General features: G+C 33.2%; 1 protein-coding gene across 16 annotated transcripts in view; it reads right to left on the bottom strand.

The window, feature by feature from the left end:
* The window catches only part of BAZ2B (bromodomain adjacent to zinc finger domain 2B), a 206,487-nt gene that overhangs the window by 14,419 nt on the left and 177,183 nt on the right, over nucleotides 1-14,885 (bottom strand). For 11 of the 16 annotated variants that reach the window (XM_070799185.1, XM_019972053.2, XM_070799145.1 and 8 more), the window contains 7 exons: nucleotides 12,090-12,742; nucleotides 11,416-11,689; nucleotides 11,097-11,252; nucleotides 10,440-10,600; nucleotides 4,213-4,523; nucleotides 3,691-3,826; nucleotides 373-519 (listed from right to left, as the gene is read on the bottom strand). In XM_070799185.1, coding sequence (XP_070655286.1) covers nucleotides 373-519; nucleotides 3,691-3,826; nucleotides 4,213-4,523; nucleotides 10,440-10,600; nucleotides 11,097-11,252; nucleotides 11,416-11,689; nucleotides 12,090-12,742 — 1,838 coding nt within the window. The remainder of the gene's footprint in view (nucleotides 1-372; nucleotides 520-3,690; nucleotides 3,827-4,212; nucleotides 4,524-10,439; nucleotides 10,601-11,096; nucleotides 11,253-11,415; nucleotides 11,690-12,089; nucleotides 12,743-14,885) is intronic. The other 5 variants (XM_019972094.2, XM_019972111.2, XM_019972143.2 and 2 more) reach the window with 2 other exon arrangements.

The following is a 14,885-nucleotide window of genomic DNA, read 5'->3' as shown; positions in this document are numbered from 1 at the left end:
TTGCAGCAACATGGATGAACCTAGAAATTATTATACTAAGTGAAGTCAGACAAATATTTTATCACTTATATGTGGAATCTAAAAAATAATACAAATGAATCTTACAAGAAATAGACTTACAGGCATAGAAAACAAACTTGTGGTTACCAAAGAAGAAAGATAGAGGGGGAACGATAAATTAGGGGTACAGGATTAACAGATACAAACTACTATACATAAAACAGATAAGCAACAAGGATTTACTGTTTAGCAAAGGAAGTATATTCAAAATCTCCTAATAAGCTATAATGGAAAGTAACTTGAAAAAAATACATATGTAACTGAATCACTTTGCTGTATAATAAAAAAAAATAAGTTTTAGGTCAGTCGTACCTTAGCAATGCAAGCTGGACAAAACCAATCCCCATCTGGTATAGTTGTAATCTTGGGTCTGTGGCAGTATGTATGACAGCCTTTGTCACAGCCATCACAAAGGAGGAGCAGTTCTTCATTATCTCCCTTTCGACATATCTGGCAGTACTATAATACATGAAAAATCATTTAAAGTTAAGACTCTGCTATGAATCGTAGTTATTGGGATATTAAACACACCATAATTCCTAATTCATATTAGTAATGAACATTCCGCTTGCTAACAAATAAACAGTAGCCATACACATCTATGTATCTCTCGTTACACAGATATGGACCACATGACAGGGTGAGCAGTTCAATTGGGGTAAATGCACATTTCAAGTACACTGCAAAGAACAAAGCTAGAGGTTGAATGCCTGCACACACTTCAGAAGCATGTACACATTAACATATGAAATAATTAACATGACATTAGAGCACATAAAGCAATGAATAGCCTTAATACATGGCACTTTAATTTTTTAATATATTTCATTGTTTGCTTATCTTAGCATCCTCATGATATCCTAAGAAAGAAATAAGTAAGAGTTAGAGTAATTTTTAAGGTCAAAATTAGGAAACTTGTAGATTCAGAATAGTAAATAATAATAATAAGATGTTCCTATATTTTGACTATGTCTAAACCAGGAAACTTCAAAAATCAACCCAAATCAAACATGTGTCACAAATGTAGAAAATGGATCCTACAAAATGAATTCTAAGGGAAAAAAACTGTTACAATAAATTAAAGAATTTAGAGGTCATTATTTACTTTCTAGGAGTAAAAATAATTTCTTCTCTGTGGAAAAACTTCTAATACCATTAAGAATTTTTAAATCTATAGAGAGAAGATTTTTTTCTCACGCACACATATTCTGTATAACAAGTTTCACAAAGGAAAGAAGGATGATTAGACAAGTAAAAACTTCAAAGATGGCTTTAAAAAACAGTAAGTACTAACATTATATTTTGACATTTAATGTTTATTTCCAGTAGCAGTAGAAAATGTCCTGTAATCAATATTCTAAATCTGAAAACATTACTATTTTTCAATTTAAAATAATTAAAACATTTAAATTTTATAGCATTTATACTCATTTTAAGTTATGTATTTAAATACTCTTAAAACCAAAAAAGCTTAATTGTTCAAATTCAATTTGTTTAATTTCAAGAAAACATTAAATCTTAATCTGGGAAGGTCCAAAATAGTCTTTCATAACTCAACATGCACACCAATGACAGCTTAAGAATCTTACCAAAACAGCAGATACATGCTATTCACCTTAATAAATAGCTATCAAATATATGTAATATACACATAATACTAAAATTGGCATGGGTACTAGAAGAGAAAGCAGTAGAGTTTAATATTCTGACAGTAAGTATTTATTTTATGACCTTTCCTAATAACCACATCACTAAATACTTTAATATGGTGCTATTTCTCCATATCTGAGTTATTTCTTTAAAACTTCTATTATAAGAATATTCATTGAGAAATAACATTTTGAAGGCTATATTTAATTCCCTATAATGACAAAATTTAAAAATCAGGTTCATGAACATTAAGTAAATTCTCACAATCTTCTACAATAGATAGGTAAAAATACTAAAAAATCCATCTTACATCTCACATTTATGACTTTAAAATTCTTTTCTGACACTTTCTAAGAAAGGGTAACATATATTGAACTTATAGCATTTTTGGAAAATCACAGTAATAGCTCACAATGTGTTAGAGCATTTTGGTTTTAACCACTTTGCTACCACAATAAAAACAAAACAGTGAATGCCACAGTGGATGTTGCTGACTACTTAACGTTAATAACAACAGAAAGTAGATAGGGGACTGAGAAGTACCTAAGGGCAAATTATGGCAGCTCCTTCTTTCTTAGTAAGCTTGGTTTCTGGCAAAGAGGATATTTCTAAAGATATTGAGCACTTTAACTTTCTGATACAGCTTATTATGAGGATTCTTATAGGTCCTGTTATATTTCTAATTAAAGGTTACAAGAGCTTATTAATCTTTGAATAAAAAACTCTGCCTTCTTTATAAAGAAGTGTTTTTTTTATAGCAAAAATAGCATTATTAAACATTAAAAAAGAAATGAAAATTATGAGAGATGGAGTTAAATAATGATGGATGCATATTAATTTATTAATAACAATGGAAAAGGAATTTGCAAAAATCTGAAATAAAACTTAAGATGGCAGAAAGTAATTATACTAATATAAAGGCAGATTTTGGTACAAGTTTTGGGTTTCTTTGTATAGGTTATATATAAATTGTAGATTCATTATTCTATGGACATTTTAGAAAGAAGTGAAAAACCATAGAAGAAATCAAATTTATTTGTAAACAATGAATAAAGTCTTGAGTAGTCTAGGCATAGAGGTAAAAAGGAAGGAAAGAATGCTAATTATTTAAGGATCACTTCTTTTATTTGGGGAACAACTATTTAAATAAAGGAATTTTACCCTTATTCATGAAAACAAAACTCAAGTGTTTGAATTTTAAAGCTAATCAGCAATTCAAAAGCAACTGTTAAAATAATTCATAAAAGTCAACATATAAAAGATATTTCTATAATAAATAAAAGGAAAAGGAACACATATATGATTTAAAATAAATATATCTGCGGGAAATGTAAGAAATACAGCTTTTATTTGAATGTATAGCATTTGTTGCCTAGAACAAAGTAGAGACCTCTGTGTGATAACTAACCGGGCTTGAACAAAGAAGGTGAAGAAATAGTTTTAACTGTCAGAGGACAGATGAAAATATCTATCCTTAATGCCAGCAATATCGAACACTTTATCAAAAGTGCATAAAGGAAGAGGTCTCTGTTTATTTCATTTACTTATCCAAGTATTTTTAGCATTACAAAAAGAAAATTGATACAAATGTAAAGACATTTCAGGAATGCAGTGAATGTATATAGCAGGTAATGTTAGCAACTGGAATGTTTACAAGATTGAAAGAGCCTTCAAAACATTTAGCTTAACAACTATTATGTTGACAAAATGCAGAAGACAACTTCAGTTGGAGCTACAAACAATATTAAAGGAGATAAAAAGAAGATCTTAAAAACAAAAGATAACACTTGATAGACTCCTTCAAAAAGCTCAAAATAAGGAGAAAAGTATCAAATTATACAGTATTTAAAAATTAAGCAAATTCTCAAATACAGCATACATTATTTTGACAATAAAGTATAACTAAGAAATATCTGAAGATTGGAAAAAAAACAGGACAAAGTAAATTAGTTATAGTATTTCTTAAATAAAAACACTTACAACTTTCATAATTGATTTTTCCCATGCTATTGATTTCTGTAACTGCTGAATGCACAGAGCTACCTGTGCAGCACTGCGAGCTTCTGATAATGCCCTTCTCCATACCCTGAGCCCTGGAGCAATATCCTCTTCAATTCTGCATTGAAATATAGAAAAATTAAGTAGGTCATGTCCACATTTATGGTTACTGAATGTGAAACAATCATCACACTGAAAGCCAAGCAATGACAAAAACATGTAACAGCCAATAAGTATAAGGTTTAAGCAACTAAATTTGATGTAGTGCACAGACTGTGGCTACGTGCCTCAAAGCTTAGTCACAACCAGGTAAATGTAAGATCACTTTGCAGGATTATCAACGCACATAACAAAAAAAAAATGTTTTTACGAAGCACCATGCAAGTAGCATGATCCATATGGATCACAGACATACAAGAAGATACATAGATAACAGGCAATAGAAAATAGGCTCCAATTAGCAAAGAAGCACAATAATTTTTCAAGTTAATCTCAATAACCTACCCGTCACCATCACCACTAATGGATGGTGCAGGAGCAGGGACAGTAACTGTGCCCACATTATCCAGTTTGATCTGAATGGTGGTACTTAAGGGGCTCTTCAGATACCTTCTTTCAATGTTCCGCTCCAAATCAGCCAGCCTGGTTACAGCTATATCTAGGGGGTTGTCACTCTTCCGTTCCAGTGCATGTGCACTGCCTTCTTCTTCGCCAGTAAATTCTCCATCATGCTCCTTGCACAATTTAGAAAATGACTTATGTTCAAAATATACCAAGTCCTCCCTTTCTGATGCAGGTTCTGGACACATCCAACCCTATATATCAAAAGAACAATGTTACTATGGTTTCCTCTTGAAATGCCTGATGGGTGAATTACCTTTACTTAAAATATAGCAGCAAACACCAGCAGATCTCAAGGATCTTTACTAAAAGTTTTTACCTTGTGTTTCCTAAAGCTAGGTGGAAATAAGAACAACAACAACAAAAAAAAAATTAAAAGAAACAATTGTGAGAGAAGTTTGAAGAAGAAAATTTAAGAACTTTTGATGTTACGAAAGGTAAAATGAAAATCAGCAAAGTATTCTGAGCAACTTTAGACTAAATGCTTATTCATTTCCTGGAACCACTTCAATGGAAATCTCAGTGGTCTCTGAACTTAGTTCTTCCTTTCCATTTCCTTTCCTTCTACTACTCTTCTGTATAGGTCTTGGTACTCACCATTTTTCTTTGAGCAGCAGGAGTTTACATGAGGTCTTACATTTGTCTGTGTACAGCCTTTATCTGTTGTTCTTAACACAGTTAACCCCACTCATCCTGCAGCTCTCATGTTAAACATCCTCAGGGAATCCTCTCCTGACCTACTTTAAGAGGTTAAGTCTCCATATTACAAGCTCACAAAGGATCTCTTCAAGAAAATTAGAGATACCGAGGGAACATTTTATGCACAAATGGGTACAATAAAGGACAGAAATGGTATGGACCTAACAGAAACAGAAGATATTAAGAAGAGGTGGCAAGAATACACAGAACAATTACACAAAAAAGACCTTAATGACTTTGAAAACTATGATAGTGTGATCACTCACCTAGAGCCAGACATCCTGGAATGCGAAGTCAAGTAGGCCTTAGGAAGCATCACTAGGAACAAAGCTAGTGGAGGTGTTGGAATTCCAGTTGAGGTATTTCAAATCCTAAAAAATGATGCTGTGAAAGTGCTGCGCTCAATATGCCAGCAAATTTGGAAAACTCAGCAGTGGCCACAAGACTGGAAAAACGTCAGTTTTCATTCCAATCCCAAAGAAAGGTAGTGCCAAAGAATGTTCAAACTACCGCACAATTGCACTCTTTTCACATGCTAGGAAAGTAATGCTCAAAATTCTCCAAGCTAGGCTTCAACAGTATGTGAACCAAGAACTTCCAGATGTTCAAGCTGGACTTAGAAAAGGCAGAGGAATCAGAGATCAAATTGCCAATATCTGCTGGATCATCAAAAAAGCAAGAGAGTTCCAGAAAAACATCTATTTCTGCTTCATTGACTACACTAAAGTCTTTGTGTGGATCACAACAAAATGTGGAAAATTCTTCAAGAGATGGGAATATGAGAGCATCTCACTTGCCTCCTGAGAAACCTGTATGCGGGTCAAGAAGCAACAGTTAGAACCAGACATGGAACAATGGACTGGTTCCAAATTGGAAAAGGAGTATGTCAAGGCTGTATATTGTTACCCTGCTTATTTAACTTATATGCAGAGTACATCACGCAAGATGCCAGGCTGGATGAAGCACAAGCTGGCATCAAGATTTCAGGGAGAAGTATCAATAACCTCAGATATGCAGATAACACCACTCTTATGGAAGAAAGCAAAGAGGAACTAAAGAGCCTCTTGATGAAGGTGAAAGAGGAGAGTGAAAAAGCTGTCTTAAAACTCAACATTCAAAAAACAAAGATCATTGCATCTGGTCTCAACACTTCATGGCAAATAGATGGGGAAACAATGGAAACAGTGACAGATTTTATTTTCTTGGGACTCCAAAATCACATTGATTGCAGCCACGAAATTAAAAAATGCTTGCTCCTTGGAGGAAAAGCTATGACAAACCTAGACAGCATATTAAAAAGCAGAGACATTACTTTGCCAACAAAGGTCCGTCTAGTCAAAACTATGATTTTTTCCATTAGTTATGTATGGATGTGAGAATTGGACCACAAAGAAGGCTGAGCGCCGAAGAATTGATGCTTTTGATCTGTGGTGTTGGAGAAGACTCTTGAGAGTCCCTTGGACTGCAAGGAGATCCAACCAGTGCATCCTAAAGGAAATCAGTCCTCAGTGTTCACTGGAAGGACTGATACTGAAGCTGAAACTCTAATACTTTTGGCCACCTGATGCAAAGAGCTGATTCTTCAGAAAAGACTCTGATGTTGGGAGAGTGAAGGCAGGAGGAGAAGGAGATGACAGAAGACGAGATGGTTAGATGACATCACCGACTCAATGGATATGAGTCTGAGTAATCTCTGGGAGATGATTAAGGACAGGGAAGCCTGGCGTGCTGCAGACCATAGTGTCGCAAAGAGTCAGACACGACGGAGAGGCTGAACAACAGCAAGACTTGTGGTACTTGCAATTTTATACTACTGTGATTAATCTTTCTACCTCTAAATTCCATGAGGACAGGGACCATGTCTACTTTCATATTATCTCCAGCACAGTGAAGGTAAATAGTAGGCACTCAATATTTACATGTTGATTGAATAAACGGATGATCTTATAACTCAGCTTGCTTATACTGATCTACTTCAAAATCCGTCAGAATTTCCCTACTGTTTAGCAAAGTCCACATTTTTACTATGACATTCCCGTACCTCAGTCTACCTCTTCCTGTACTGTTCTCATCACAAATCCTACACTGTAGTCAAATTCCACAATTTACAACTCCACAAAACATGTCCTAATCTTCTGGATCTTCGTGCTCTGCTCAGGCTGTTTACTCTTTCTAGTATGGCATTCCTTGTCAAAAGCTGACTCACTTTCTCAAGCTCTATCTCAACTTCTACATGAATGTTCCCTCATCTTTTCCATGTCTCTACCAGAAGTTGTGTATTCTTTTTCTAAATTCATGCATGATTCTGTACTTCTCTATGATCAGTTTAACAGATTCTGCAGAGATGTATACATGTCTTATCTCTCTATTAGATGACAAGTTTTCTGAGGGCAGAAACCATATTTTACTCAAAATTGTGGTGCCTATTGTCTGATGCTGACTAGGTACTTAGTAAATGCATATCAAATGCAAAACAGAATAAGCATTATCGTTTTTATTACACCTTTTCAGAGATAATTATTTTATCTTTATATTACAATCAAGTCCTCTTCTTTACTCAGTAGAACATTTATATTTGTGAAGTAAGCATAGAATTATGAATAGTGTAAGTGCATTAGGTAGAAGTCATGTCAAATAAACCTCATTCCCAGATTTTGAAAGGGGTACTAAATTTGCCAAATCAAGGGAACCCTGTAAACATAGTGTATGTGGATCTCTGCAAAGCAGTTGACAAGACAAAAAACGAAGACCAGATTAGAGAAGTCTAGAGGGTTGAAAACTGTTTCCAAAGAATGGTGATTGTCAGAACTTGGATCACCTCAGAAAAGGTCCCCAGTGCTAACGGTCAAAGGCTCTGCACTTGGTTTGTCCTGTTAATACACTGGGGGTAACTTTGTTGATTGCTATTAAATCTGCAGATGATTTAAAATTAGGAAGAAAGTTTAATATTCCATATGACACGACCAAGATAAAAATAGTTCCAAATGCTGAAAAATAACCCAAACGAAATTTATTTAAAAAAATGATAAATGTAAATTTTAGATCTGAAGTTTAAGCAACTAATAACAGAAATACTACATGTGCTAGAACTCCCTTAAAAGCTCTTTGGAAAGAGGCCTAGGGTTTTTTTTGTTTGTTTTTTGCTTTGTTGTTTCATTGTGCATACTTGGCAAAGCACGAGTATGATGTGGATGCTAAAAAGTTCGGACAAATTCAAACAGCATTAATGAAGAATAGTGCCAGATTAAGTAAAGTAACAGTCCCATGCACACATTCAGACAGCGCTATGTACAGCTATGGACACAACATTTTAAGAAGGATATTGACACTGGTGTTTTTGTACATGGAACCTATTTCTGGTTGAAAGAATTAATTAACTTGTAAAAGAGAAAACTAAGAAGGAGACATAGGAGCTATCTTATGAGGAACTAGAAGAGTAGTTATTTTATAAACTCTCAACAGAACTAGGACTAGAGGTCTGAAGATTCTTCTACAAAATAATAAATAATTTCCAAATTATAAGTAATATTAAAAATATATATGAATGCACCTAAGTAGTCCCACAGGCCACCTGTTTAATGTCTCTTCACAGTGGCTAGCTCCCCACATTAAACATATAACTCTATTTTCTTAAAAAAATCATTAAATCTTGTATAGATATTAAAATAATATTTTGCAGTTATTTTCATCATTTGTGTTTTTAGAGTCTTAAAGAATATAATTCATTTTATTAGAATAATACAGAATATTTCAGCAATACTTATTTTAATGTTAAAACATTTCACTTGAAAAAACAAATTCTACTTTTCTTATATATTTAGAACACAGCCAAGAATGTCTAAGCAGCTAGTAATGTGATAAGGTTAATGCACAAAAATATGAGTATGTCACCAGGAAAATGCTTCAGGCCCATACCCCGACTTTAATATTAAAAACCATGAAGATGTGCTTTCCCAGCCAACAGTCAATTAGAACTAGTAAATTAGATGAATGAAGTTCGAGGAAATTTGGGCAAGTAGAACCAATCGAATTTAACCAGCAAGTAGTAGCAAGCGATCACGAGAGAAGACAAAAACAGACTATGAAAAGCAGTCACGATTGTACAAAAAGCAAAGCACACTAGGATCATTTAACGTAGGGGCCATCTTCACATTTCCTTAGGGAATCATTATCTAATAATTGGTCTTCACACTCATGATCCTGTGTCACCAAGATAATTTAAATCAAACTCTTTATTCTCAATTTAAGAAGGCAGTATAATGCATAACATAAGCGATACAACAAATATGTTAAAAAAATTATGGCACTAAATGGAATAATTTTCATTTCTCTAGAAAATTAACTTGGTAGAAGAGCTCATTTGTTAAAGATGCCAAGTAAATGAGGCATTTTTATATTATAGTACTAGGAGGAAGATATAGTTTTTGCTAGCAAAATAGATTCAACAAATGATAAATTTTGCCTCTTGAAGTCGGTAATTAATTATGTTTGTGGCAAGAAGGGATATTAGAACTGGAAAGTGACATTTTTGGGAGAGCTTCAAAAATTTCCAAATATCACAGGATAATGTTATAGCATAAATTTCTCATCTGAATAAAACACAAAATATCAAATCAAATTACACAGAGCCTACATTTTTCTAAACTTTTCCAGGTATTTCACACTTATTCATCATCCATCCATTTATTCTCAGAGACATCACCTTATTATCAATTGAGAAAACCTTTACACCCCTCTTTCCAAAACTCAAAATTCTTGCACAAAGATAAAGCCTTCCTCCTGCCTGTCCATCAGAAGCCAGTTCTGTTCATGGTAAATACTTGTGACATGGTAAATACATGTGCCCAGTAGATAAATAAATTAATTTAAAATTTACATATATATGTAGGGTATACACACGAATATGTTTATCATAGTATAATGTATATTTGGATATATATTCTCTAATTTTAAATTATATATAATGAAATTTTGACATATAACATGGCTTGGATGTAAAGAAGTTCATCTATATGAAAAAGTATAGCAGGAATTTGACAGAGCATTATATGTATCATGGGTAAAAAGGTGAAATAATGCTTGTGGTAAAAAACTGCATACTAGAAATGACAGTTTTGAAAATTATTAAGGAGCAGCAAGATTTACTAAAAAAAAAGAACACAAGCTCTGGAGTCAGACAGACTTGATTTGAATTCACATTTGGCCATTTATTATATGACCACTGACAGGTTACTTACTTTGAGTCTTGTTCCTTACCTGTAAGATGGGGAAAATTAATTCAGGATCATTTTGAGAATTAAATGAGATAAAGTGAAAACATTTAGCAGAGTAACTGGCATATATCAGGCATATAACACATATAGTTACCTTCCATCATCCTAAAAACAGATTTCATTCCAAGTCAATTTTACCTTCACTTGCAAACTTGCTGATGCAACTCTCCTTTCTAGATCTTCTACCTGTTGAAGAATATTCAAATCCATTTCCATTGCTTGTTCTTCTATTGACCAGTTCTCCACAATGTCTCGAGTTACCTGGTTTTCTTCATTTTCATTTAATTCAATAATGGCAACTATAGTTGAAAACAAATTAATTTTAATATCTATTTTATTCTGTAACAATTTCTTCTAGAAAGTGAATAAGATTCCAGGGATAGCATATACATATAACTTAAAACATAAAAATGTACTTGTGTATACATAGGCAGATTATTCTTTTTATTTTTTTTAAGCTGTGCCATGTGGCTTGTGGGAATTTTTAGTTCTCCAAGGGACTGATCAAACCTGGGCCCTGGCAGTGAGAGCACAGAGTCCTAACCACTGGGCTGCCAGGAAATTTCCAGCATATTACTCTTAAAAGTAGGAACATCCTTTTCTAAGAAACAAAACAATACATCTACAGGTTGTGACAAATTATAAGAAAGTAATAGCTATTTAAGGAGGTACTGTTTGTTGAGCAAATGCTTACTAGTAATAAATTAAGCATTATGATATACCAAAATGTTTTAAGATTAAAGGATTAATTATCATAACTAAGCAAGAGAACAGAAATCTCTCCTAAGTACATACCATCCTTATTCTTAATGCAAGCTTGAGTAATATAATCCAAGTGTTTCTGAATTTGCTTTTGTAATGCCTTTTCTCTTATTCCTCTGAGATGGAGCACTTTGAGCAAAGCTTTTAGGTCCTCTGGGTCAATAATTCTCCACCAACCAAACTGCATTTCTAAGTTAAAATAAATATGTAGATCTTTTTATAAATATCTTGAATATGAATTAATGGCACAATGCAAATTGAAAGATTTATAACTAAATATATAATCCTCAAAGATTCAGTTATCATGTGGAATCTATAACAATAAAATTAAGTAAGTGACTATAAACCATACCTTCTGGAATGGGTTTTGGACTAGGAAAATCTACTGGTTTTGCTACTTCAACAGCTGCAGGTTGAGTTGAAGAGACTTTTTCATTCTGTGGTACTGGAGATTCACTTTTACTTGGTGCAACATTAGGAGTCACAAATGTATTACTATTTCCTTCTGACAATCCCAACCCTGATCCCAGATTAGGTAAAGGTGATGTAAATGGAATATTGGAAGTAAGCACGCCAGCAGGCCACCCACAAAACTGGAGCCCCATCACAGACACTCCACTTTTCACCTGCAAGAAACAACACATTTTAGAAGTAGGGACAATCTAAGGAGTTAGGAAAAGTGTTTAGAACCAGAAATTGTTTTTAAAATTCTGAAAAAATATTCTTTCATATATCACAATTAGAGGCAAATTAAATACAACAGTTACATGTTTTGTTTGCTCCTCAAAGTAATTTCTTTTTAAATAATGTAATAATAATATGCTAAAAAGTAGTTAGATAAGTCTTTAACTTAGACATAAGTAGTTCTGATGAAGTTTGGTGATAACAATCTTGGCTCTTCGGTTTTCAAGCCATGGCAGGGATAATATTATAAACATTCAACTGATTTCCCTTAAGAGAAAACATTTACAGGATCAAAGATTAGACAAAGCAACAAAAACCTGAGTTACAACTAACAGCACCAACCTGAAGAGGCGATAAAGCAAATGGATTTAGGCCAACAGGATTCTGAGCAGACGATCCAAGAAGAGGAGCTGGGGCGGGTGAAGGTGACTTAGACAGTGGCTGAGACTGAGGGGTCACTGAAGAAGCAGTTGACATACTGGCATGGGTAAGAGAGGTGTCATCACAAGGTGTCCTTGGCAAAAGGCTAAACCACTGTCTATTCTTTTCAGTCAATGTCTTTAACAACTGGTCATTGGGGAGAGGACTATAGAACTTCCCTGGACCACTTGAACTGGTACTGAACAGATTATTAGAGTCTGTCTTTTCCGTGTTGCTTTGTGTTGCTGTTGATTGAATGCTGCCCAGTGACTGTTTTCCACTGTTTTGATATGACAATGTGCACCCATTTGCACTACTATTTGGTTTGGGGGTCATTACATCTGACTCAGCAGGCATCTTAGCTACTTCTAAAAGCTTGCTTAATTTTGAAAAAGAGCCAGGTTTCTGAAGAAACAGATTTGGGTTATCTTTTTCTTTAGTATCTTCCTTTTGCTCACAGTGATCTGGATTTGAACAATTTAAAGTGTGCTCAGAAGTCTCAAATATTTCTTCTTTGATTTGGATACTTTTTGCCTTTTTTAGTTTTTCTCTTTCTTTTGCAATTTCTTCTAGTCCTAAAAAATTGAAAAGCATTATAAAACTTTATTACTCCAGATCAAACCAATACTATATAATTATATCCTTTTACTATTTATCAAGTTATATGCATAAATATTTTTAGGAAACCTTTATAGATTACATAATATTCTCCATTTTCCCCTTTTTTATAGATTAGATTTTTTGCTCATTGGAAAATTAATATAATTTTTAAACTAATAATTAGAAAAAACTAAAATATAAAAAATTTAAAAAGCCCTAATATACAGCAAAAATTACTATTAATATTTTTCAATAACACTTGCAGGCATTCTATATGCATATACATATACACTTAAACCTATAAATTAAAAAAAAGTAAATCTTATTATATACATAATATTCTAACCTACATGTTTTGCTCTGTAAACATCCTGATATGTGAATAAATACATGAATAAATAAATAAATATATAATACATAAATAAATAAATACATAATGACATAAATTTTAATGGTTATAGAATACTCAGTGGAATACATCATCAATTTAAATAATCCATCTTCTACTAATGGCTGTTAATATGGCCCAGTTATTTGCTATTATAAATAATGCTATAAATGATGATGTGCATCTGTATCTTTGGTCTTACATTTTTTTTTTTAATTTACTTCCTTAGGATACTTACGGAGTACTAAGATATATACTTTTCAGGGTTTTGAAGTATGTTGTCAAACCAAAAGTTGAGATCAATACACATTCATACCAGAAGTAAGAGCATCTGTTTGCCTACACCTTCAAGGAAACTAAATACTATCAATGTTTTTTGTTTTTGCCAATATCTGGGAGATAAAAATCAAAACCGCCTTTTTTTCCCCCTGATCGCCAGTAAGGCTGAATATCTTTTCATGAGTTTATTAGCATTTCTCCTTTGTGAACTTCTGGTTCATATTTTTTAACAGTGTTTCAAAAATAATTTATAAGAATTATTTTAAAAATATAAATTCAGTACTTTATTCAATTTGAAAAGTAACATATGTCAAAGGTAAAATATTCAGTAATGACAGGTATAAATTAAACTGCTTCTGACCTACTCCCTCAGTCCCTATTTCTATTCTTCAGAGGTAACTGTGGTTAATCAATCATATCTATGATTCCTTCTAGAAATCTTACATGCATATATATCAATATGACTATCGGTTTGCACTATTACAGAAGTGAGACACTACTATTCACTCTTTTGCAACCTAGAATAAAATCTAAACTTCTAAGCAAGGCCTATATGGTCTGGTTCCTGAAAATTTCTACAACCTCTGACCATTCTTGTACTTGCTAAAGCTTGTTCTTTTCTCCCCTTTCTTCAGCTTCTCAAACATACCCAGTTCTTTCCTTTCTGGGGCACTTTGCACTTGCTGCTTCCTCTGCCTGGGATACTGTTTTGTTGACCGGACTCCTTATCCTTTATGTCTCAGATCAAGTCATTTCCTCACAGAGGTTTTCTCTGATCAAGAAAGGTTTCTCTGATCTGATAAAGGTTTTTACTTTATCTAGAGTAGAATCCCTAGCCCATTCACTTTATTTATTTTATTGACATAGAGCTGATGTACAATATTACATGTCACAGGTATATATACTAATGTAGTGATTCACAATTTTTAAAGGTTATATTCCCTTTATAGTTATTTAAAAATATTGGCTATATTCCCTGGGTTGTGCATTATACCATTGTATCTTATTTTACCCATTCACTTTAGGTTATCATTCTATATATTTCCTTCACAGAATTTATCATTATAAACAATAACTTATTTGTTTATTTTCTCCACCTCCACCCACACACCAGAATTTAAATTAATAAGCTTTACTTAAAAGCAGAGCGATGTCTGTCTTGCTTGTTATTGGATCCCAAATGCCTAACATGGTGGCTGCTATAAAATAGAAGCTCAATAAATATTTCTTGAATGATAAAATAAAAGGAGGGATATTTAATTGGCCAGGGGCAGTGCTCATTTTTGTTTTTAGCTTCTCAGATGATTCTTATTACAGTTAAAGGAAAGCTACTCTGGGATATTTCTTTGTTTTTTAGCTTCAACAAGGCTCTGTACCTTCAAGTGACTCACAATTTTGTCATTTTAAATTAGATTTCTATTGATTATATGGTAGTTCTAATTTCAACTTTT

This window comes from Bos indicus, chromosome 2 (assembly GCF_029378745.1).
Source record: "Bos indicus isolate NIAB-ARS_2022 breed Sahiwal x Tharparkar chromosome 2, NIAB-ARS_B.indTharparkar_mat_pri_1.0, whole genome shotgun sequence".
In the NCBI taxonomy this organism is placed as follows: Eukaryota; Metazoa; Chordata; class Mammalia; order Artiodactyla; family Bovidae; genus Bos; species Bos indicus.
This window is presented reverse-complemented; position numbering and strand designations above follow the sequence as displayed.